This window comes from Cervus canadensis, chromosome 24, assembly GCF_019320065.1.
Source record: "Cervus canadensis isolate Bull #8, Minnesota chromosome 24, ASM1932006v1, whole genome shotgun sequence".
Classification (NCBI taxonomy): Eukaryota; Metazoa; Chordata; class Mammalia; order Artiodactyla; family Cervidae; genus Cervus; species Cervus canadensis.
This window is the reverse complement of record NC_057409.1, coordinates 19,488,657-19,515,046: the sequence shown is the minus strand read 5'-3', so window position 1 is coordinate 19,515,046 and position 26,390 is coordinate 19,488,657. Positions and strand designations below refer to the sequence as shown.

Here is a 26,390-nt window from a genome sequence, read left to right as displayed (position 1 = left end):
TGATTGTACCTCCAGACTGGTTCTGTTATTAAGAGCACCCCTGCCGTTATTTAGAGTACAAAAGTCCTTTAAGTTAAGGTTCTATATAAGACATGAAATAATGTAAAGTGTACAAAGTAAAGTGTAAAAATTATATCTCAAAAAGCTTGTTCAGATAATATGAAGTAGTTTTTTTTCCCATTTATTTTTATTAGTTGGAGGCTGATTACTTTACAAAATAATATGAAGTAGTTTTAATATTAGTCTAGGCAAAATTTATTGAAAGGTGAATCTATTATGTCCACAAAGTTTTATTTCAAGGTAAAATATCTTTTCTGTTGTAAACCATTTTGATTTATCACATTGATCATCTTATTGAATTGACTAAGTCAAAGTAAATGTTACCTATGTAATATGTTTTTATTGAAGCTGAAATATAAACAACACTATGCTTAAGTACTTCCAGTGTTTTATATCATCAAACTTAGTATTCTTTAGGAAATAGGTTTTGTTGTTGTTCTCAAATATATTAGCATTGTTAAATTCCATTTGAGGTAGCTTTTTAAAGAGGTATTGAATAATATTTCTCTGCAAACTATTTAGAAAGATTTGCTGATACATTTCATTCTTAAAATGCACATTTTAATAATAATTTTTTTCCTGCGTTTAATAGCTTTTGGGCCACCTTTTACCACGTTACATAGAAACCTTCAAAAGATGGGCCAATGTGGCCTAAGACTTTTTTTTTTTTTAGGATTCTATAATATTTAGCATTCTGTTTTTCTAGAGTCCTTGAACCCTTTAATTCATAAAGTTAATATAATTTTATAGTTTTCAATTATTAGGACATTTCTCTTAAAACTCTTAAATCTCTCCTTTGCCCCTGAATGAGTACCCTTTATTTTCTGATATTCATTTACTGGATAAATGAATGATTTTTAAAGTCCCGCGCCCCCCCCCCGCCCCCCCCACAAAGAAATAAACTTGTAGAAATGTAGAACCAAAAGAATCATGGTAGCATCCAGCCAAGCATCGTCATTTTATTACTTAGGTGGAGACCAATTAGGTGGATTTGCCTGATTAACCAATGACTAGTATTAGCCCCAGAGAGTTTCTAAATCAGCACTATTTCCACTGGTTCCACTCATTTCACTTACAGGAAAGTAAATGAAATATATATCCATACAAGAACTTGTATACAAATATTTACAGCAGCGTTATTCCTAGTAGTCAAAGGTGGAAACAGTCTTGGCTCAGCTGAGGTAGCTTAGTGATAATCCACCTGCGGTGCAGGAGACGAGGATTTGATCCCTGGTTCAGGAAGATCCCCTGGAATTGGAAATGGCAACCCACTCCAATATTCTTGTCTGGGAAATCCCATGGACAGAGAAGCCTAGCAGGCTCCAGTTCTTGGAGTCTCAAAAGAGTCGGACACAACTGAACACGGAAACATCCCAGGTGCCCATCCACTGATGAATGGATAAAGCAAATGTGTATAGCTGTACAGTGGAGTTTTTTTTGATGTACTGATATATTGTACAGCGTGAATGAACCTAGAAAACAGCAGGGAAAATAAAGGATGCTGGTCACAAAATGTCATATAATGTGTGATTCTATTTATAACCTGTCCAGAATGGACAAACCTATAGAGACAGAAAGGAGATGGGGCAAAATGGAGAGCTGATAGGTGTGGAATTTCTTTTAGTGAGGCGGGGGGCTGTGTGAAAATGTTCTAAAATTAAATTGTGATGATGGTTGTACACCTGGTGAATGTGTTTTTAAAAAAGGACAAAACACTGAATTTTACCCTTTAAGTTGACAAATTATATGATATATGAATTATATATCAAAAAGCTTATTAAAAACAAGTCTAAAATATTTTGATAGCAGCCCAGGACTAGGCATCATTGTTACAGATTGAGTATTGCAATTAATACCAGTTAACAATCAGTGTTGACTAAAAGTCAGGTTTACCAAAGTGTATTATGTAGAACATGTCTCCTGAGGTGATATTATCACAGTGCTTCATGGGAAGGGGTTCTGTGCCCAAAAGCATATGGGAAGTGCTGAGTTAGTAACACAAAATTGAACCAGTATTATTAATGCACGATTTCTCAGAGCTTATAACATGCTCTAAGAATGGATATAAACATAAAGTGACCGAGCTTGTTTATCATAGAACCCTTCCACCTCAGTCAACCTTTTGTTGAATTTATAACAACCTATAAACAGCATCTTTTAAGTTAGCAAGAAATAATAACAGATTCATTGAATATTTACTCTGTAGTACTTTTAATCACAGCAGCTTTGTAAATTAGGTACTACTGTACCTGCCTCTCCATCCCTTGTTTGCAAATGAGGAAACAGGCTTAAAGAAGTTGTGGTGTCCTGTAGTTAGAAAACAACAGAACCAAGACTCAAAACGACTTTCATATCTCAGTTGTTGTTGTTCCCCCAAATTTAGTTAGTTAAGTATGCTTCTTTAAAATGCATGGACATGTATTTTTAGAAACAGTGCCACTCTGGATAGTTTAAACAGTGGTTCTAGTACTTAACCTAAATTTGATTTCTGTTGGGTACTTTTCTTTACATATAACCTGTCTGACCTCAGTCATGCAGGTTAAGATCTGCACGGGATGAATTTCTCTTTTCTCTCTCTTTTTAGCCGTCATATTTTAAACTGAAGTGCTGCTCACCTTTTTAATGGAGTCCACTGACTAATATTCCCTGAGTAATTTGTTCACTTGAGTTATCTTTACTAGTTTCTAGTTAAGGTATGGAGTTGAAAATAAAACAAACATTATTCAGGTGCTTTCTCTGAGATTTGACTTTTAAATGCTAAAAGGTAAATGCTAGATCATTTTAGATGATTCTATGAATAGCATTTTTGGGTGTAACTGGTAAGGCCTAGAAAATCATTTTATGTATATTGTTGCATCTTCACGTGAAAAAAAAATGTTAGTGTTTATTTAAAAGCTGGATTTCGTAAATGTTTCTTTGTTTGATATTTGTTTTTCTGGTATTATTCTAATCTCTTTGTTTCAAATAGTGTAAATACTAGTATCATGAATATAGTTGAGGTAAGGACTCTGTGGGTGCGTTTTTATTATGTATTCTTATGCTATCTCCTTTGTAAGTGTATTCTAATTTTTGAATTTTTTAATGAAACAAATTTACTTTTATTTTGACAATAGTTACTCATAATTTAATTGACACTGGTCTCTTTATGGCTTTCCATAAGGCCTTTCTGGAGCAATGCATTCTCAAGTGTTTCCTCACGCTCATTTTGGTAGGTGGCCACAGCTAATACCTAGGTTTGTGTGGCAATTTGTCTACCTGCTTGTGGAAGCTTCTGCTAGTGTTCTGGATCCCTGCATGTGAAGTTAAGTTTTTTCCATGTTTTAAAATGGAGTGGGCATGGATGTGTGGCATTGGGAATAACTTATATTTTAAAGTTACATGAAAATCTTCTGTGGTAATTTATGTTTTAATATTGAAAAGCATATTGCTTACCTCCATGGTCACATTAGAATGTTAATAGCTTTTTTGATTATTTTTCTTAAGTTTGAATTCATAGTACTTTGAGTGACACACCTTTTCTATGTACCAAACCATTTTACCACATTATTCCATGGAGTTTGGCTTTGCTTAACTGTAGCCAACTTTTGCTTTATACTGCTTTCTTGAAAAGTGATCTGTCAAAGTTATGTCAGTGTATTGTTGTCTGCTCTGAAACCCTTCTGTTTCCCTTGCAGTGTGCTTATTATTCTTTAATTCACTTGCTTCCCAGTGGCTTAGTTTCCTTTTTCTTATGAATAATAAAAAGTAATGCTTAAAATTTTACGATCTAATTAGGTTCACTGAGGAGAATTGCACTGTTACAAATATCAGGATTATGAGAATTACTTTGAGCAACATCCATAACAGATTTTTAATTTTTTAATAAAAGATAATTCTATATAGCATGTGTAGCATTAATTTCAGTGCCTTAAGTCAGCATTCAAGTTGGTAATTTTTTTTCTTAGAATCAGAAAATGCAATGAATTATGTTGTTTGATAACAATGCTGAAAATGCTTTAACTGTGTAATTGCTAGTGTTCTGTAGTAAAAGCAACATTGTTGGCTCTTCTTTCCTAGAACATATAGTTGAAAGGTTCTGTTTTGAATCATTAGCAAAAAGTAATATATCGTTCTGCTACTATGTGTGTTTTTATATGAGTAATGTAATAATAATGTGAATTTATAAGTCATTTGTAAGTGGGGGGTGATGGCAGCATACCATGTGTGTGTGTGTGTGTGTGTGTGTGTGTGTGTGTATGTATGTATGTATATATATATACATATATATATATATAACTGTAGTTCACACACAGATTTCCCCAACCTGTGAATGAATGCTTCATTCCATGACGTTTTGGTGACTAGATATGGCAGGCCATGGTAGTTATTGGGTACAGTGTCATTAATCCCTACATTCTTTGCCTCTTTTAAGAATGCCTATTTCACTTTCTGTTCAGTTTTTGTGTACTTTGTCCCAGTTTCTATAACCCATTGGTCCTAATATTATCTTCCTTACACCCCTTATGCAAAGAAATCTTCGTTTATTTATACTTTTCAAAGAAAGAATGGGAGTCCATATAGTTTAATTATGTTAATGTTTTTATTAGGATTATCCCCCATCCATTTTTTGACTATGGTTACAAAGCTGCATAGGTTTTGAGTGGCCTGCTGCAGACCCTGTTTCTCCTGTAAGTTTTATTTTTTTAAGTGGACTATTTTGCAGAGGTTTTTCCAGGAATACGTATACTACATTATAGCAGACAGTTCACTAGATATTATTAAATGTTTGACTATTTTACTGTGTATAACAAAGCAAAACTTAAAAATGTATATACAAGTATAAATGTGAATTGCATGATGATGGACTTTAAAAGTAGACTGCTATTTAGACTCAAATTTATATAATTACTTGGAGAGGTTTGCTTATGATTTCAAATGATAGCTTTACAGCTTACATTAAAATATGGCACTAAAACTTGCTATTAAGTTTGTTGGAGTTTTGGGATTTAAACTACATCTTTCTATTTTTAAGGTAAATGATGTCTATTTTACATTGCTGAGTATGAGGATAGCCAACCTCCCTTTTCGTTTGTGAGTGATCAGCCTTTCCTTCTCCCACCAGCGGCAACCTTTGGCACCGCATCCATGAGCATGCCTGCTGGCTTCGGGACTCCCGCTCCCTATAGTCTTCCCACCAGCTTTAGCGGCAGCTTCCAGCAGCCAGCCTTCCCAGCCCAAGCAGCTTTTCCTCAACAGACAGCTTTTTCTCAACAGCCCAATGGTAAGAGCTAACATTTGGCTGGTGCCAAGTTCAGGTGTCCTTTATTTATCATAACTTGAATGTTTGGACAAAAAGATTTATCTAAAGAATGCTCTAGTGTTATCTACTGAGTGTTTATTACACAGATATTCACACCTTTGGTGAGTTAGGCCACAGAAAATTGAGTGATTTAGTAAGTTTTTGCGACCAGATTACAGATTTGGGAGTAATCTGAGGCTAAAGAGTACCTCTTCTTTCTCAGGATGTCCAGTATCTTTCTTGTATGTTCTGTGTTATAGTATGCTTCTTGCTTTTAAAAGGAAACTTTATAGACCTAGAGTGTTTGCTTTGCATTGGAGAACTGTTTAATTTTTTTCCATTTATTGTATATATTTTGTTGTTTGTTGGTGGTGGTGGTGATGACATAGACTAAAGGTAACTGTATTGTAGTTCGAGTTTGTTACTTGTTTTCAGGGAGATTCACTAGAGTGTTTTCAGTTTTTGTTTCTGTTTTTGTTGTTGTCTTTTTTGTTTTGGGTGGATTTTTTTGTTTGCTTTTTGGCTATTCATTTGCTGAAGTTTGAAATCCCTGGATCACAGCCCCTCTTAAGTAGTACAGACTCATTTTTTGATTAAATCCTTTGTCAGCAATTTACATAGCTGGGACAGACTGGAATTAACCACTTCTGGGGAGTCGAAGTAAGCTCTTTAAGACATGCCACTGAAACTTCTAACTTAACTTTGAAGAACATGAGACTCAACAAGTTAACATTGATTTTTTTTAATTATTGTTGCTCTGGTGGGGATTTTTCTGAAACTCCTTGATTGTCTCTCAAAGGTATAGGTTATAATTGTTGGGGTTTTGTTTTTTTTTTTTTTAAACAAGGTGCAGGTTTTGCAGCATTTGGACAAACAAAGCCAGTGGTAACCCCTTTTGGTCAAGTTGCAGCTGCTGGAGTGTCTAGTAATCCTTTTATGGTAAGTGAGATGCAGTTTTAAGCACTTTGTAAGTCATTGCGTTGTTTTTGTTTTCAGAGTGAGAAAAGCAGGATGTGATTCCGCCCAAATGCAAGATTGTACAAATCGAGGCAGCCATTGTGCACAATCCTTTGTTGAGTTAAGAAAACACATTAATCAGCTGGAAAGCAAAACATTGACAGTAAACTGTTGCAGACATGAAACCTGTATGCTTTCTTATCAAAATTCTGCTTTATGAGAGGCTGCCGATTTAGTACCACGATGAAAAAGGAATCTTGGAGTCAGATTTGGTTTGAGTTGTAAATGTATTTTTTAGGACCAATCCCTTCTTGGAATCTGTTAACAGAATTATGTGAAGTAATGGATATAAAAGACACAAACACAGTGCCTGGTAACCTATAGCTGTGTTAATGTTGCTAATAACAGTAATTGTTGTTCAGTCACTAAGTCATGTTCCAACTCTTTATGACCCCACAGAATGAAGCGTGTCAGGCTTCCTGACCTTCATGGTCTCTCGGGAGTTTGCTCAAACTCCTGTGCATTGAGTCGGTGATGCCATGCAACCATCCCATCCTTTGTTGCCTCCTTCTCCTGCCTTAATAATAGGAATGAATAAATATGGTTGCCAGTAATTATAAAACCTTAATCTAAATTGGAGAAGGAAATGGCAACCCACTCCAATACTCTTGTCCATGGGTTTGCAAAGAGTCAGACATGACTGAGCGACTTCACTTAATAATACTTAATCTAAATACTGTTAATTTAAAAATATTATTATTTTCCCACACACTCTTGTCTGTTTATTTATTTTGTCTTATGTTTTCCTTTAGACTGGTGCACCAACAGGACAATTTCCAACAGGAAGCTCATCAACCAATCCTTTCTTATAGCCTTATATAGACACTTCACTGGAACGAACTTTTACATGGTCACATTACATCTCTCCGCCTCTTGCACTGTTGTCTTGTTTCACTGATCTTAGCTTTAAACACAAGAGAAGTCTTTAAAAAGCCTGCATTGTGTATTAAACACCAGGTAATATGTGCAAAACAGAGGGCTCCAGTAACAACTTTTAACCTGTGAATTGGCAAAAAAAAAAAAGTAGCGGTATCATGTATATTAAAAATTGGCTAATATTAAGTTATTGCAGATACCACATTCATTATGCTGCAGTACTGTACATATTTTTCTTAGAAATTAGCTATTTGTGCATATCAGTATTTGTAACTTTAACACATTGTTATGTGAGAAATGTTACTGGGGAAATAGATCAGCCACTTTTAAGGTGCTGTCTTATATCTGGGAATGAATGACCTAAAATCACTTTAACCATTGCTACTGGAAAGTTATAAAGTCAAAATTGGAAGGTTTTAGTCATTCTTGAATTTTTCCTTTCTGAAGAGCTCTTCTGTTTATACATGCCTAAATTCTTTAAAAAATGTAGAGGGATACCTGTCTGCATAATAAAGCTGATCATGTTTTGCAACAGTTTGCAGGTGAAAAAAAATAAATACTAGAAAATATGCTATTGTTTTGTGTTCTTGCTGCAATGCCTTTACCAAAGTGGCCTTAAATATCAGTAGTGAATTGAGAACATCTTGAATTCTTAAATTAGAGTTTCAGAAGACTTCTAGTGACTAACTTTTATGTCTGAAAGCAAATTTTATAAAAAGGCCATGTAGAAAATTTATTAAAACTACTATGACTGCTATGTTTAGGAATATGTCAGTGGTAAAGCATTTAATGTAGCTTGTTAGATTCACTGTAATTCTTCTAATTTCTTTGCAACTTCTTAATTTTGTGAAAATTTGTATATATGAAGAATTTGCATGTATGTGTATTTACAAATTTTTTTAAGTATCTTAAATTCTCAGACTGCAAAAAGGCTTATTTTAACTATTGATTTTTTTTTTTTTTAATATTGTCTTTGAATGTATTGGAAGCAGACATGTATTAACTGTGACATGATTGCATCTCAGTTTTTTTTCTTTGGACAAACTGATATTAATAGGACATTTGTTTATGTTCATTTCTAGTGGAAAGAAACTGGAACCCAGTGTTACCTTAAAGTTATAGAATACTTTGTTTAAAAAGGCAGTGATACTAATGTTTAGCTATATCTTTATGTTAATATTCAAGTGAACTTGATTAAATATTTATATAATGCCTCATTCATCCAGTGATAATCTGGCAATCTCATCAAAACAGAACACAACTGAAAAACTTGTAATAGTTTTTTTTTTTTTAATGCCTTTGAGCAGCCCACAGAAGTCACAAAGTCCATATGTTAGAGCTATGCTTTTATGTGAAATTTTGATTTATTAGATTTCCCAGACCATGGCATATTAACAGTTCAGAAATTATGGCTTGAAACGAAGGAGATAGAATGTATGGCAAGCATACACTGTCTAAGACTAGTTAGTATAGGGACAGCCAGCCCAGTTTAGAGGGCATCACTATATACACCATCTTCTGAAAATTGCCTATTACTGTGACTCTGTGTCATCAAGAAAAGGTGAAATTGAATATGTAAATATGTAATACGTATTTGAAAAGTTTTCTTACAATACTTAAAATTGTTTTTAAAGCTTTGGTATTAAAAGAGGTGAACATCAGTTTCCTCAAACATTATTCGTGCTGAATACCTTTTCAAATGGTGACTACAGGAGTTGTTTTCATAGTATAGTAAAATCTGTGTTGAGTTTTAAACTTCTTGAAGCACTGCTGTCCAGTGCATATCTGGCTGAATGTATAGTTGTCTGAACTACTTTGATCAGACTGGGAAGTCTCTGCCCCTTTTCTGAGCAGTACGCCTCTTCTCTTAGAATTAAATGAATGCTGCAAAGGTCTGGGTGTGTGTTAGTGTATACTTGAAATCTCTTCAAATTTTTGGAGTCACCTTCCAGCCCCCTCATGAAGGGAATACTTAAGAGATGTCTTTGAATTCCTATGTTTCAGATTGTATTGGGTCTCAGTCAACTCTTGTGTCAAGTTATGCTATACCATTGAAGGCCATTACCCAGTTAACCTACCAGGCTTTCCATCTAAGAAATAAGTAAATTAAACAATTGTTATTAAAATAATTTTAAAGACCATTTTTTTCTGGGTAAACCTTGAGGTTTGTAATTAAGTGGAAACTCTTGTTGACTTTGAATGCTATAAAATCAAAATGCTTAGTGTAAGAAGTGATCCAACTTTAATGTGGATTTGAATCCTCAGACTTTCATGTTCAGATTTGCTTCTGGTTTTTTTTTTTTTTTTTTTGCTTCTGGTTTTATATGGACTATCAGAACTGTGTTGAACAGTGAAGAGGAGAAAATACTCAGTGGTAGCAACGTGAAGACACAGTTTTTCCTGACTTACTGGTTGAGTCATCCTCTCTCCTTTTGTGTTTGCTCAGGAAAGAAAATTTTCTTTTAGGGTGACAAACTTTATTGATTAGTTTAAAAGTATATCTTACTCTTATTTTTGTGAAGATAGAGATCAGGTAGTCACTTGCTTCCGCAGAAAAATTCTTTCTGTAAATTTGAAGAAGCATATCAGTGCTTGCTTTACTTCTGAGTTGCCCCAGCTCCCAACATATATCCTCGTTGGTATAGTTCCTATAAGTTGGTAAAATGAAGAGAATAACTAACTGGCTGCTTTCCAAACATTGTGGCCTCAGGACTATTAACTCTTTTAAGTTATTGAAGATCTCCAAAAAGCTTTTGTTTATATAGCTTGTATTGCTCAGTATTTGCTGTATTAGAAATTAGTACTGAGATATTTTTAAAGCATATTTATTCATATAAATGTAACAATAATAAACTCATTATACATTAACATAAATACCATTTTTTATGGCAAATAACTGTTTTCCACAAACAGAAGACCGTTGTTTTACATTTTGCACATCTCTTTAAAAACCTGGCCCAGTAGAAGCAGTGGGATTCTCATACTACTTTCACATTGCAGTTCTTTTAAGTGACATGGTGTGTAGGCACTGGGAAACTCTACCGTGCACTTGTGAAACCACGAGTGAAACAGACAGCATTTCAGTATGCTGAAAATAGTTTTGACTTTGGGCTTTAGGGGAACCCTTGGGGTGTTTCTCAGGCTACAGTGGTTTGAGAACCGCTGCACAACACTTTAAATCTGTATTTTCTGTGACAGTGATGTTTAGTTGTAGGGTAAATACACTGTTCCCTGAACTTCTCAGTGTTTTTGTTGGCTTGTTGGGAAAAATTTTAATTTCAGTTGAAATGGCAAACTTTTAAAATGTTGTATTCTGGATTTTCTTCCTTTGATTTTTATTTGAATGTATTTCAGTAATGATGAAATTGGTGAATATCTCATTTTTAAAAGGAATATTCCAAGTTCTGGCTCTTGGATATTAATACTTATTTTGGAATTATTTACTCTTCTGACCACTTTGAAATTGTGGTATTCTTTTGGGAGATTGTCAGATAGCTATTTTAAAATTACACCTTGCTAAAGAACATCCAAAAATGAAGAATAATTTCTTATCTCTCCTGTGTTTATAGTTAACAAAGAATTTTAACTTTGTGTATGTATGTGTATATATATATATTGGAATGAAAATAGGATTTCTCTAACAAAAATCATTACCTTCCAAGATGTCGGCTACAGTTAAAGGAATGTGTTTACTTCTTAAGAAGGAAATTTGCTCTGGGTTTTTCCCCCAGTGGTTTTTTTATACCTTGTCCATTTTTAGAAAAAAACTCTTGTTGTTTCTCATTTCAACAGAATGTTTTTAAATTCTTTTGAAGACATAGTGACTTTGTAAAAGGTAGTTTATGATACATAGTCAGTCACCTCTTGCTGCTGCTGTTGGCATACAGTAAGACATGCTGCTGTCCTCAGGCCGGCCTGTGCCTTGCTTCTTGGGCCTCTTTGTTCATATGTTTGTGCTCCTGCTCCAAACTCACATTCAGAATGACTCACCTTATCTTTGGCCTCCACTTGCAGTCTCAGATTTATATCAGAAAGTTAATCTCTCTGGGACCTTATAAAGATATATTTCTTTAACTATATGACTTGAAAGTAATAATGGTGATGGTATTACAGAGTGTGGTTTATTGGCTCTTTTAGTGTATCAGAAACTTGGCTAAATGTTTTTCATGTATGAAAAATCTCATATGGTCCTTAAAGTGGGCTCATACTTTAAGGATGAAAGAAGCAAGGCATTAGGCTAATGACAGGGCTTTTGCTCTGGGAAGCAAGTATTTTATTGTTGGATTAAGACGCTCTCACATTTATGTGTAAGCAGATTTTTAAAAAATCGTATGAAATTCTAAGAGAATCTCTTTCTATATCCTATATACCTAATAAAAATCGTTTTAAATTTCGATTCCATTCATAATTTGCTGAAATCAGTAGTTTATTCTGTAGGGTTTTATTTAAACTTGACAAGTAAATTCATGGGGGTAAATAGTGGGTCAGGTTTTAAACTAAACAGACATTTGAAGTATCACAATAACTCCTATTTTGTGAAACATTCCAACTATTAAGTCTCTGCCCTAGACAGTAGTAAAATTACTTTTGAAAGGGTGCTGTTACTACAATGTGTTATAAATGAGCTTATTGTATTGAGTTTATATTCATTAGTTAACTTTTTCCTTGTATATTTTAAAACATGTCATTCATTAAAAATTTTATGTGGTATATTTGAACAAATGAATATACGACCAAGATGTGCTGGTCATATATTGTGCTGGTGAATGCTTTTCTCTCGTGAAAAAGTGTCCTGTTCTTGGAAGATTCCCTGGAGAAGGAAATGGCAGCCCACTCCAGTATTCTTGCCTGGAGAATCCCATGAACAGAGGATCCTGGTGGGCTACAGTCCATGGGGTCGCAAAGAGTCGGACATGACTGAGTGACTTCACTTTCACTTTCACTTTCTGTAGTGTTTACTGATATATGTGATATTAATACTCTCACCATGGCTGATTTCAGTTACCAGTCTGATGTTAATTGAATTAAACTTGGAGTTAGACACACCGGTCTCACTTTGCAGGCCAGCTCCAGCAGGGCACTTGATGGGTAATTCCACAACCCAGTTCATTAAGTTTATTGGTTATTAGGTGATTGTATGTAGTATTTGAAGAGCCTTTTGTGTTGTTAATTCAGTAAGCATTTGAACACTAGTTTACTTAGGCCTTCCCTGGTGGCTCAGACGGTAAAGAATCTGCAATCTGCCCGCAACTTGGGAGACCTGGGTTTGATCCCTGGGTTGGGAAGATCCCCTGGAGAAGGGTGTGGCAACCCACTCCAGCATTCTTGCCTAGAGAATCCCGTGGATAGAGGATCCTGGCCATCTACAGTCCATGGGGTCACAAAGAGTTGGACACGACTGAACGACTAAACATAGTAATTACTTGTAGAAGTGTAGTGGGCACTGAAGTATTTAATCTGGAAAGACCCAAGTGTTGTGAAAACCCTGGTTTAAAAAGTCCCAATTATTGTTCTAATGTAGAGGTTGCACATTTATGGCATATACTCTGAACTCTCTGCAGTTGTGTTTTGTTTGACCATCACAGTGTTTTAAAAACTTGAATTTTGTGTAGTTTGAAGGGTGTTCGTACTCTCAAGGTGGCCACTAGCCTACTACTCTCAATTTTCTGAGCCTCAAACATTCAAAAACGTTTTAAGGCCTTTGAATTGGCAAATCCTTAGTAGACATAAAAGGGCTCTTATGCCAGCTCTTAACTGTTCTGATTTTGGAGTCAGTTCTGTAGGATTTGAATTTATGATGCTATTTTCTGGTGAAGACTCTTGCCAAAAATGTATTTCCTTTCAAACTTGATAGGCTCTATGTATTTTGCTTATTTTATGCCAATGGAGGAAAATTCAACATACTTAACTATATTTTTGAAATCTACGGTTATTGAACTCACAGGACTATGGAGTTTAAAGATTCAGGCTTTTGTAATCAGGAAAAGTGATCCTAGATAAAGTATTTTAATTGGTGATTCAGATGTTCATTGGTTAATTTCTTAATTGGTTCTCTGGAATCTTCAATAGATATTATCCAAATTACAGTTTAACCAGTGAGATTTAAAACTTGAATTCTCACCTTTTTCCCTCAATCTTGAGGGACAGAGAAAGCGAACAACCCAGAAGCCTTCTAATTTTGACTAAATAACCATTAAGTAAAAGGCAGGAAAGGATTGTGAATTAATGTTACCCAGTGTTTCATAGAATGCTGTGGGTACAATCAGGTTTTTTAAAGACTTTAAGGGTTTTTTATATGTTACCAAAATATACATGTTTATGATGTTTAAAAATTATGCAATATACAAAGGGGTGTAAAGTGGAAAAGTGTGTCTCCTTCCTGTGACTCTACTCCCACATCCCAGGGAAATACAGTTACTTGTGTTTTTGTATAGTCTTTCAGAAATGTTATCATTTATTTTATATACTTCTTTCTTTCTATATATATGCCTCTTTCTGTCCTCTGTTATTTTAAATGTATGGTTTTATAATTTGATTTTCTTTAACTTGGTTATTTTTCCATATTACACATCCAGCTCTAATTCATTATCTCTTTGGAGCTCCAAGATTTCATTATATGGATGCCCCTTTTGAAGAATGTTTGTTTATAGAGTTTTTCTACTTAAAAACATTGTTAAAATGAGAATGTCCTTATACATATATGAAGGTTTGTCATGAATCTGCCTGACCCTAAGCTCAATAAAATAGATATCATTCAATTTTGAATCTCAACTGCAGATTCAGTATGACTGTCTTAAAATAAGATGTTAGAAAAATCTCATACTTTTTAATTGAACTGTGAAGGCCTTCAGTTAGTTCATTGAAGATTGTGCAAGTTCACATCTATTTAGCACCTTAATTTTAATTTTTCCATGACCCTTGAAGTTTCTAAACGTTCAAGGTTTGGGACTATTTTCTATTACTACTTGTTGGTATTGCGCCTTTCCTTATCTACATTAGCTTAGAATATACCTTATTTTTGAGATGAGAACATAGAATTTTATTTGGCAAAATCTTTTGGCACAACCACATGTTTTATTTATTACTTCTCCAAAGTTAACTCCCTTTGCCTTAGAAAAGACTTGGGTAATAACTGAAAGTTCCAGTTTTCATTCCTCACAAGATTATAGAGTCGAGAATTTCTTTATTTGTGTTTATCCTTAGTCAAGGACAAGTCTTGGTTTTTGGAATAGTTTATGAGAAATAATATCAGCATTTAAGGCTAAGAATAGGGAGTGAGATAACTGAGAAATCTGAAAGAAAGAGCCGAGGCCCTTTTAATCAGCAGAACATGTCTTGGAAGATGTTTTAATATGACAAGATTTATGAAGACCAGTCTTAATTGCAAGAGGTGGTCTTAGGTATTAGGCAAAAACAGGTTGATTTCAATTTTCATTTCAAATATATGGTAGATATATTTGATTTATTGTTCATTGTGAAACATTGTTGGAAGAATTTTTTCAAAATAAAGACTCCTGGATTTATGTATCATTTGAAAGTAGTAGCCTTTTTCCTTTGATGGTCACAGAACATAACAGGACATCTGGAACACTGAAGGATAACATTTTTTTCCTTTTGTCATGCACATTTGTTCCTGCTAAGCACATGATACATATACTTCCAACCTTACTTTCTTTGTTCCATTAGTTGTACATTAATAGCAACTTTTGTCACTTTCTCCTTGCTTTTTAAATTACAAAGCATCTGTTTTTTAAAAGCACATATTTATTACTGAATTTCCAATACTGATTCCCCATCCTCAAAGGATGACATTTTTTCTTGAAATTCATACTGTTCTAGCTTGATTTTTAAGACCGTGGTTTTTGTAATTAGATTTTAGTTTCTCTACTACCTATTGAAATTTAAAAGGCATGTAGTAAACTATCTTTGGTTCTTTATACCTCTAATCTTATTTCCTGGTAGTAGTCACCATTATTTTTTGTGTCCCAATTCTGTACATTTTTGTTGTTTAAATTACTTTCATTAATCATCAAAACCCAGAAGAAAGTTTATTTTCCTCTAAATCAGTAATTTCACTCCACTACCACTACTGTCCCCACCCCTCCCCTCCGTCTAGAGGGAGACTATAGTTTAGTCTTAGTAGGTGAAGAAAGATTCAAATTCTTTTTTTTTTTTTTTAATCATATGCTAACTTTTAAAACTGAACTTGAGGATTGAAAGGTACTGACCCAGAGTCAAGTTTCCTGTTTTTCAGTCTTAAATTCTGCATTAACCGGCATTCAGTGAGCAGGTAATTTAGATGCCAGTTCCCCAGCTTTATAGAGAAATCTCTTCCAAATGGTAGAACATGATTCCCGTCAGCCATTTGGAATATATGTTTAGAGAATAATTAGCTTTGGAAATTGGAATTAGACATTTCATAATAATAGCTGTTAGGTTGAGCATAAACTGTTGTATTTTGTAGATTGAAAGTACAGGTAACAACACCACCATATAGTTTAATATTGTGGCCACTATTTTCAGTTTCTCTCATTCAGAGCTATCTTTTTAAATGCAGAGAAGTTTTGACTTTTTAAGTAATGGTTGAGGATTTCTCAGGTGAAAAATTGTGCTGAATGCTGTATGTCAGTGTTGCAGTGTCTTCCATTTAATCTATATTAATTTGGCGCCACGTTGCTGAGTATTTTTTAAGCATTTCCTGTTATCCTCATAACCTTATATGTAGGAATGACTATTTTACCAGACGAAACAGGCTAGGTGGTGGTTTACTTGGTGCAAGGAATTTAAGCAGCAGGACTGAGCTTTAAACCCGGCTGTCACAGCAGAGATGCAGAATCACTCCACCCCGGTTCCTTGGAGCAACTGATGGGGGAAGGGTGATACCTGCAAATCAAGGGCAGGGAAAAGGGCTCTGGAGAGTAGGAGAGATCTCTTTCCTGTGTGTACGACAGACTGATAAAGGAGTGTCAGCCTTGAAGGAATAGAATGTAAGGCTGAGGACTAAGCCTGAATTGAAACGGGAGGGAGAGGAGTTTATGTGTTCTGCGAGTGTTCAGAAGCTTAGTGGTGGTGACTCCATGGACCATTGCCCACCAGGCTCCTCTGTCTGAAATTTTCCAGGCAAGGATACTGGAGTAGGTTGCCATTTCCTTCTCCACGGGATCTTCCTGACCCAGGGATTGGACCTTGTCTGTTGATTGGCAGGCGGATTCTTTACCACTGTGCTGCCTGACCTGCTTTTATGTGTTGTTCAGTCGCTAAGTTTTATCCGACTCTGTGACCCCGTACACCAGGCTTTCCTGTCCTTCACTATCTTCCAAAGTTTGCTCAAGCTCACATCCATTGAATTGGTGGTGCCACCCAACCATCTCATCCTCTGTTGTCCCCTTCTCTTGCCCTCAGTCTTTCCCAGCATCAGGGTCTTTTCCAGTGAGTAGGCTCTTCACATCAGGAGGCCAAGTTATAACTTAAATAAGCAAGGTGTCAGTATACAGCCTTGACCTTCTCCTTTCCCAATTTTGCACCAGTCCATTGTCCCTTGTCTGGTTCTTGTTGCTTCTTGACCTTCATACAGGTTTCTCACGAGGCAAGTAAGGTGGTCTGGTATGCCCATCTCTCTTAAGAATTTTCCAACACAGTCAAAAGCTTTAGTGTAGTCATTGAAGCAGAAGTAGAAGTTTTTCTGAAATTCTCTTGCTTGTTTGTGATCCAGTGGATGTTGGTAATTTGATCTCTGGTTCTTCTGCCCTTTCTAAGTCCAGCTTGAACATCTGAATGTTCTCAATTCACATACTACTGAAGCCAGGCTTGAAGAATTTTGAGCATTACCTTGGTAGCATGTTAAATGGGCACAATTTTATGGTAGTTTGAACATCTTTGGCATTGCTTTCCTTTAGGGTTGGCGTGAAAACTGACCTTTTCCAGTCCTGTGACCACTGCTTAGCTTTCTGAATTTGCTGGCATGTTGAGTGCAGCACTTTCACAGCATCATCATCTAGGTCTGAAATAGCTCAACTGGAATTGTATCACCTCTACTAGCTTTGTTCGTGGTAATGCTTCTTAAAGCCCACTTGAATTCACACTCCAGATGTCTGATTCTAGGTGAGTGACCCACACCATCGTGGTTATCTGGGCCGTTTAGACCTTTTTTTGTACAGTTCTTCTGTGTATTCTTGCCACCTCTTCTTAATTTCTTCTGCTTCTGTTAGGTCCTTTTACTGTTTCTGTCCTTTATTGTGCCCATCTTTGCATGAAATGTTCCCTTGGTTTCTCTGATTTTCTTCTTGAGATCTCTAGTCTTTCCCATTTTGTTGTCTTTCTCTAATATTTCTTTGCATTGTTTATTAACATTGCATATTAAGGCTTTCTTATCTCTCTTTGCTATTCTCTGGAATTTTACATTCAGTTAGGTATATCTTTTCCTTTCTCCTTTGCCTTTCACTTCTCCCCCTTTGTTAGCTATTTGTAAGCCCTCCTCAGGCAACCATTTTGCCTTCTTGCATTTCTTTTTCTTTGGGATGGTTTTGGTCACTGCCTCCTACACAGTGGTACAAACCTCTGTCCATAGTTCTTCAGGCACTCTGTCTGTCAGATCTAATCCTTTGACTCTGTTGGTCACTTCCACTATAATCCTAAGGGATTTGATTTATGTTATACCTGAATGGTCAGTCAGTCAGTCCTGTCTGACTCTGCAACCCCATGCACTGCAGCACACCAGTCGTGCCTGTCCTTCACTATCTCTTGGAGTTTGCTCAAACTCATGTCTTATCAAATCGATGATACCATCCAGCCATCTCATCCATTGTCACCCCCTTCTCCTGCTGCCCTTAGTCTTTCCCAGCATCTGGATCTTTTCCAGTGAGTTGGCTCTTCACATCAGGTGGCCAGAGTATTGCAGCTTCAGCATCAGTCCTCCCAGTCAATATTCAGGGTTGATTACCTTTAGGATTGACTGGTTTGATCTCCTTGCAGTCCAAGGGACTCTCAGGAGTCTTCTCCAGCACCACAATTCATAAGCATGTGTTGTGGGGACTCCATATTGGAGAAGCAGCTATTTGCAGTGTTTTGTATAGGTTTCTCCTCAACATTTGAATAAAGAATATTGTGTGTGATTGTGTGTAAGAATACTTGTTGCAAATACTCCAGGTTCCTAGGGCCGAAAGAACGTGGAAAGCAGAGTAGGCGTCAATAACAGTAACTGAATTTAAAGTTATCGTAAAATAGTTTGGAATTCTCTGAAGTATGTATATTTCACCTTTTCCATTAAAGATGATTATGGTCACTTGCTACTCAAAGTTTGGGCAGAGGAGCTATAGCCTGGACATTGCCTGGACTCTTGTTAGCCTTGTCAATTCTCATCCCAGGATAGTAACCACAATCTGCATTTTAATGAATCTCAGGTGAATTGTAAGCGAATTCAAGATCCAGAAGCACTGGTTTAGTTACTATGTTCAGTTCAGTTCAGTCGCTCAGTCGTGTCTGACTCTTTGCGATCCCATGAACCACAGCACGCTATGTTAGATAAGTCATTTTTGTTTTAGCTTTTTAAATCTTTATAAAAGTCCATCTGTTTTAGAAAAATTGCTCTAAACAATCTTAAAAGATACACACTCATCAAAAAAAATTATGTAGAAGCACTTCTGAATTAAGTTCCTTCTTAAGAATGTTCAGGTTAAATGTTTCTAGGAGTTAAGAATCAGTGCGGAGGCTTATTCATGAAGAAGGATTAGTAAAGAAACATACCAGTATTGATCTCCTAGCACATAAAGGCGTTGGTTGATGGCTATAAGATGAAGGATGAAATTGAAGAACACAGGTTTCACAGTCACTGGAGAAGAGGAGGCAGCTCTCCAGACAGAACAGAACCACCCAGGGACACCAGAGTTTTCTCTTGGTGCCAGTAATTGAACTGTGCCAGTCCACTTTGGATTGAATGTGTGACTCAGAAGGATGGTGGCTCAGAGGACGAAGATGCATGCATGTTACATCCCCTGCTGGCTGAGTTACGACCCAGGTTGCAGGAAGCTGACTGAAGAGGGATAATGTATGGTGATTTTAAAGAACTCGTGTTTAAAATTGTTTTCTTACACCCTTGCCTGACTCAAAGGACATGAATTTGAGCAAACTCCGGGAGATGGGGAAGGACAGGGAATCCTGGTGTGCTGCGGGCTGTAGTAATGCCCCAATGCCCCATTGGCATTACTGCAAATAATATTTTTAAAATTCTTATCCATATATCTGTGTGTATATTATATAATGTTACTGTTTGAAAGATTAATTTCCAGGAGTAGGTTTTTGGGGATTGGTCTTATTCTAAGTATTTACATTGCCAAATTGCCTTCTGAAGAAATTTTACCAAGTTCATACTCCCACCATTAGAATGTGAATGTTTATTTTGCTTGGTCTTTACTGATGTGGGACTTGTAAGAAGTCTTAGGCATTATTATAAGGAAAAGACAGTATCTCATTTTCTGCATTGTAAATAGTTAACTTGCCACAGAAGCCGACTCTTTCCCCAGGAGTTATTTGCTTGGTCTACTTATGTTTTGGCATTGCAGCCAGGAGGGAGGCGTTGTGCCGGGAGGAGGTTGCCTAGATGTGTCCTGACCCTGTTTCTTAATTGGTTTGTAAATGCAACTTTTTTTCCTATTTGGAAACCATTCATCCTCCAAAAGCTGATTCCTGATGTCTCTCTATTACAATCAGCAAGGTTTCTCATGTGCCTAATGTACGCTTCTGCTTTAGCATGATATTTATCACTCCTTTTTTCACTTGCATCCCCGATAGGCAGTGAACTGTTCCCTAGCAATAGCTCTGTCTCAGTTACCTCTGAATTAACTATAACCACCGCTGGGCTGGGCACATGCTAAGCATTCAATAAATGTTGCTTGGATGAATGAGGGTTTCTTGGATCAACTTCTGAGAAAATAAGAGTTGGCAGTGGTAAGATAATAATCCTTAAAAAAAAATTCCACTCCGCACCTTTTGAGGATTTTATCTTCATCATCACATATAAAGTATGGACTGTGAACCAGGAACCAAGTAAGATACTGGGATTAAACAGGAAGGAACAGTGCCTGTCCTGAAATTTAGAGGGAAACTTAGAATTACAGTGTAATATAAGTTACAGTGCAGTGGGGGATGTAGGCACAAGTGCTCAATAAAGTAAGTAGGATAGAGTCAGGTGCTGTGGTTATAGGAGAAACACCTAACTCAAACCAGAGCACCGAGAAAGGTTTTCTATGAAAATAACCCACTGAGTCTTGAAGAGGGAGGAAGAATCATCTAGCTTATTGCCTAGAAAAATGCAAGCACTGAGATAACCTAGTGCAAAAAATCTGGGGAAATGTGAGAGAATCTCAAAGGGAGTACCGAGATGAGTCAAAATGATGAGAGATCAGATTGCAAAAACAGAAGCCAGGTCCTGAAGGGCTGCTTCTGCCATTTTAGATGTGCTTTCCTGGTGACTCGGTAGTAAAGAATCCGCCTTTTAATGCAGGAGGCACAGGAGATGGTTGGATCCCTGGGTCGGGAAGATCCCCTGGAGGAGGAAATGCCAGTCCACTCCAGCATTCTTGCCTGGAAAATCCTATGAAGAGAAGAGCCTGGTGGACTACAGTCCATGGGGTCATAAAGAGTCGGTCACAACTGAGCATGCATACACCTGATGTGCCATCTTAGGGGTTTTGACTTTAGAAGTTGTGGGCAAGAGTGTTTAGATGTTAAGAGATTTAAGCAAATGATTGATGTGATCAGACTTGCTTAGAAATACGGCTTAGCCTGCAGTGTGAAGAATGAATTTACTGAAGAGATGGAAGTAGAAGCAGGGAGACAAGAGGTTTTTAGTAATTTATGTGACAAGTGATGGTGACCTGAGCCAGGATAATGGGGAGATGGTGTAAATTCTAGGGGTAAGAGAACAACCCAAATGATTCCCAGACTTCTGGCTCAGACAGTTGGATGAGTGGGAGTGACATTTGCTGAAGTAGTTGGATGAAAAGTTGTTGAGGTCAGTTTATATAAACAGATTCCAATATGCAGATAAAACCTATAGGTTGTTTCAGAGACTCAAAGGTCTCAGCTGGCGATACAGCCTTGAGTCTGGACATTCATAGCATTTAGAAGTAAATGTAGGAAAGAACTTCCATCTTTAAATAATTACTGTGTGACCAACCCAGAAATAATTATGGATTCTGGAAGAATACTAGATACAGTGATCTGAAGGTGTTGGAGAGCAACCAGTAGCAGGCAGAAACCTATACTGAGAGGAGTTGACAATGGGAAGAAGGGAACACTGAATTTCCTGCTTCTGTTAGCTTTTTGCCTGTGCACAGGCTACAGTTGATTTCATGGTGGGCAACTCAAACTTAGTTTTAAAAATACTTATGTATCTGATTGCAGATATATGTATAATGTATGCACAAGGCTGATGAGGGCAGCCCTTGTATTATGAAAACAGCCATAGATAATGTGCAAACTGTGCACATGGCTATATTCCCATACAACTTGATTAAACAGGCTACCTCCCAGATCTGACCAGCAGCTCATAGCTGCTGAATATATAAAGAAATATATGAAGAAGTAGGAAAATTTGACCTGTACTTGAGAAATGTTGACAGCATGTCAACCAGAGGAGGACTGGCAGTTCTTTCAGATGTAGATTCATGTTCCTTGATGAATTGTTTATTCCCCACTCATTTTGGTGTTCCTGCTTGCGCTGAGCTCAGCACATGTGGACTGGGCTCCTGGCCACTTCTCCCCAGGGCCCTCAGCACACACAGGGGAGAACGCAATGTTCTTTCAGCCCCTGAACTATTAAGCTCCAAACTTTACTTTCATTCATAAGTTTAGCAGATAATAGATTGAGTATTTGCAGCCTGCCTACATGATGCTATGTGTGGAGGTAGATGAAAAGTAAGACCCCTGTGTTCATGGAGTTGACGCTAGTGAGAGTGAAGCTTTCCATCCACCTTCCATCTTCACCTGGCGCTTTTAGTTGGGCACATCATGCGTTCCGTCTTGACTTCCTTCCAGATATGTTGTCCTTGGTTTAGTGCATCTCCAAGGACTCTTGGAGCAAATTCTTGTCCCATCTGACTGGACCCTGGAAAGACTCGCCATGTTCACCCAATGGGTAGCCCCTGCCTTTTATTTTGTCGACTCAACTTGGGAACCAGGACCTGGGTAGTGGATATGATGCATAAAACTCAACCATATTGGGGAATTAGGAATTGTATATAGAATAAAATATTTAAAAATCCTATTTGAGGTGCTTGAGAAAGAAGTACTGTCTTAAAACCTTGAAATGATTTCTGCTAAGATTCCAAGATAGGACAATCTCTGAAATATTAGAAGGTTGAAAATTATATGCAAGGAAGATGTTCTATCTTCTTAGGAATTGTCACATTCCTGATGAGACATTTTAATGGTAAGAAATATAATAAATGCATGTGACATTTGTCTTTGAATCTTGAGGTAACGAAGTGTTACTAAATTTGACTTTAAGCAACAGTCTGTGGTTCAAATTAGATGAAGACAATAAATCAATTATTGATGGACATCTGGCAGCCATTGGGAATTTTTCTTGTCATTGGAAAAAATTCTGTGGCCAGTCTATAAATGAAGAGCTTAATATGTGACTTAATAATATTAATATATCAAGTATTGAAATTATTTTCCTATAATAAAATCTAAATTGGTACTTTTTGTTACTGTGTGTTTAAGAGTTGGTAGAGCTTTTGGTACTTCTTACATTTTCCTTTTTTATTACAACAATAGAACTTCATTTTCTAAATATTGATAAAAATTACTTAAATTGCAAGTAAAATATGCCTACATATGAGTTTGTTTAAACATGTATTTCAAATTTGGTATAACATGAGTGTAATACATTCCTTTTTGTAGTTTTAACTATTTGAAGCAACTCTTATCTAAGTAATAAAAAGACAAATGACCCAACCAAAGTGTGCAAAAGATATGAATAGACATTTTTCTATTAAAAAATTTACAATAAACAATAAATGAAATAAATGAAAAAATGTTCAGCATCATTAGTCATTAAGGATAAACAAATCAAAAAGACAGTGGATATCACTTTACACCTACTGGGATGGCTATAATAAAAAAGACAAAAGTGTTAGTGAGGATGCAGTTGAAACCCTCAGGTTGCTGGTGTGAATTTAAAATGTTGCAGTTGCTTTGGGAAACACTTTGGCAGTTCCTTAAAAAGTTCAACATAGAGTTACCATGTGACTCAGCAGTTTTACTGATTTTTGCCATCAGCCACTTAGCAAATATTATCCACTTACTCAAGTGATGTGATGAGCAGTCTGGTCATAATTGTTTCCACACTTTATTGACGGGTGTTCTCAGATTTCTTAACGGATGCTGTGATAACATGGATGAAGACACCAAGAGAAATAAAAACATGTCTACACGAAAACTTGTACATAAATGTTCATTTCAGCATTTCTGTAATAGACGAAAAGTGGCTATGACCCAAATGTCCATCAGCTGGTGGATGGATGAATAAAATGTGGTTTGACCTTACAAAGGAGCAATTTTCAGCCATTAAAAGGGAGGGAAGTACTGGTGCATGCTGTAACGTGGATGAACCTTGCAAACATGATAAATGAAATAAGCCAGATATGAAAGACCACATATGTATGATTCCATTTATATGAAGTGTTCAAAACAGGCAAATCCACTCAGAAAGAAGAGTGGTTCCCAGGGCTTGGGATGGAGGAAGAGTGAGTGACCGCTAATGGGCACAGGGTTTCTTTAGGGTGTGAAAAAATGTTCTACAATAGAGAATTTTGTGAATATACCAAAAATTATTGAATTACACACAGAAGGAAAAATGTATAGTTTATGTGAATGACATCACAATTGAAAATGCAAGAATAAAAGGGTTGTATGCATGAGTTATTCAAAAATTTACTCTCTCCTAATTGGACTATGGGGACTTCCTCTGAATCTCTCGCACCAAACCAGTGCTAGCAAGTGGTAGGGTTTTGTGGGTTTATTTGTGTTTTGTTTTTTTTTTTGGAGCAATTCAACAAGTGAACTAAGTACGTATGTCATCCTAAATTGAATTCTTTTGACTCATGTCCCAGGAGTGATGAAATGTGTCCCTGTGTCTCATTTCCTGCTGATGATGTGGCTGGTGGTTCCACTGCTTCCCTTCCTGGAATGATTTTTGCCATCAGCCACTTAGCAAATATTATCCACTTACTCAAGTGATGTGATGAGCAGTCTGGTCATAATTGTTTCCACACTTTATTGACGGGTGTTCTCAGATTTCTTAACGGATGCTGTGATAGCATGGATGAAGACACCAAGTGGCTTGTGTCTGTGATGAAATATGACTTTTACTGGGCCCCCCTTGAGGGTTAAGGCAGCATGGGAGGTGAAAGAGAAGATATGAGTGGGTGAGAAAAGCAAGGTGTGGACTGGCCAAGGTACAAAGGGAAAATCATCCTGTTCTCAGCTTGGAAAGAACCTGATATTTAGGTTTCTCTGCTGCTTTTAATGTGATAGGAAGAATTTAATTGTCCCGATAAATTGTCCTTGTCCAGAGAGAATGAACATTGCTGGCAGTTACTGCGAAAATGCATGAAGGCATCTGGTCACAATTTGCTCTAGTTTGTCTAGCAGCCACCTGTTGAAGCTCTCAAATCTGGATTCAGATTCCAGCTCCACATCTTAGAAAGCCTTGCACCTTGGGCAGCTTTCTGAGAAACAAGAGCTTTTCCCTTTGAAAAGGTGGTTCAAGGTGTTGACCCTTGAGGATTACCACCAGAGTTAAGTTAGACTGACGGCTGTATGCCCTCTGTAAGTGGTGATGATGATTGTATCTTCTTTATTAGCATCATGGGTTTTATTTTCTAGTTTTTATTTGTTCAGAGTCTAAATATCTTTTAGATCAGGCTTTTTAAGAAAATTTGGGCTTATATGCTTGTATTAATTTAAATCACAATCCTAGCATCTGTTTAACCTCTCATTGTGTAAATAAATTTGACTGAAATCGCCTCACAATTAGTTGTATATATCAAGTTTAAGAAATGAAACCTTCAATCCACATCAAATAAAAATCACTTCTGCCCTCTTTAGATAAGTCAGTAATTCTCTTTGTGAGCATATAGTTACAGAATACTTTTTAGTTTTAATGGATCATTCTGTATTATCATTGAACTCATTGACGAATTAAGAGCTGGAAGGACCCTTGGGAGGGTCTGAACTCAGTGATTATAAGGGGGAAAAATCGGCTGTTTAGAGAGGTTTAGTGACTTAAGGACAGGCAAACAGCTGCCCTGTGATGTGCACAAAACCAGATGGCACTGCCCATCCTTCCCAGTCAATGCTTGTTCCAAGGTACCAATTCCTGTTTTAAGAAAAAGGCGAATAGTGATGCTGGTCACTTGCCCTTAAGGTCTTATCTAGTATTGCCCCTTCAATTACCTGTTTGAGCTCACCAAGTTCAATCAATATTGATCTTCCATCTTTCACAGCCTCCCGACCCATCTTAGCCCATCACCCTTACAGCACTCAGGCTGTATTCTGACCTCAAGTTTAAAAGGCATCACAGAGCCACCAGTGGTAATTAGCCTCTCACGTTGTATTCCCGGAGAGTTATGAACAATTACAGAGCTGGTTATTTGCTGGGTGAAAATACTCAGTCCCATACTCTATGGCTTTCATTGAGAAGTGTTTGGCGAAGATTTTAGTCCTGCCCCCTGCTCCATTACTTTGGCCACCTGATCTGAAGAGCTTACTCATTGGAAAAGACTGTGATGCTGGGAAAGATTTGAGAGCAGGAGGAGAAGGGGGCGACAGAGGATGAGATGGTTGGATGGCATCACTGACTCAATGGACATGAGTGTGAGCAAACTCCGGGAGATAGTGAAGGACAGGGAAGCCTGGCGTGCTGCAGTCCATGTGGTCGCAAAGAGTCAGACATGACTTAGTGACTGAACGACAAGAACAGCTGGCTCCTGGCGGGTTAATGATGTGTTTCAGACACCTCTTGTGTTCCCCTCAGTGGCTCTTAGTTTCTGATTCTCTTTTCTGTGTCAGAATAGCTCAAAGAGAAAAGAGTATTCATGAACACCCTTCTTGATAAACAGTCAAAAGCCATTTTGAAGATCTTGGGTCCCAGGGA

The 26,390-nt window shown here is 36.9% G+C and overlaps 1 protein-coding gene across 8 annotated transcripts in view; it reads left to right on the top strand.

The window, feature by feature from the left end:
• The window catches only part of AGFG1 (ArfGAP with FG repeats 1), a 74,043-nt gene extending 66,243 nt beyond the window's left edge, over nt 1-7,800 (top strand). For 4 of the 8 annotated variants that reach the window (XM_043444791.1, XM_043444788.1, XM_043444787.1 and 1 more), the window contains 4 exons: nt 3,221-3,268; nt 5,162-5,320; nt 6,186-6,277; nt 7,108-7,800. In XM_043444791.1, coding sequence (XP_043300726.1) covers nt 3,221-3,268; nt 5,162-5,320; nt 6,186-6,277; nt 7,108-7,167 — 359 coding nt within the window. In that variant the 3' untranslated portion in view covers nt 7,168-7,800. The remainder of the gene's footprint in view (nt 1-3,220; nt 3,269-5,161; nt 5,321-6,185; nt 6,278-7,107) is intronic. The other 4 variants (XM_043444792.1, XM_043444789.1, XM_043444790.1 and 1 more) reach the window with 1 other exon arrangement.
• Nucleotides 7,801-26,390: the final 18,590 nt, after the last annotated feature.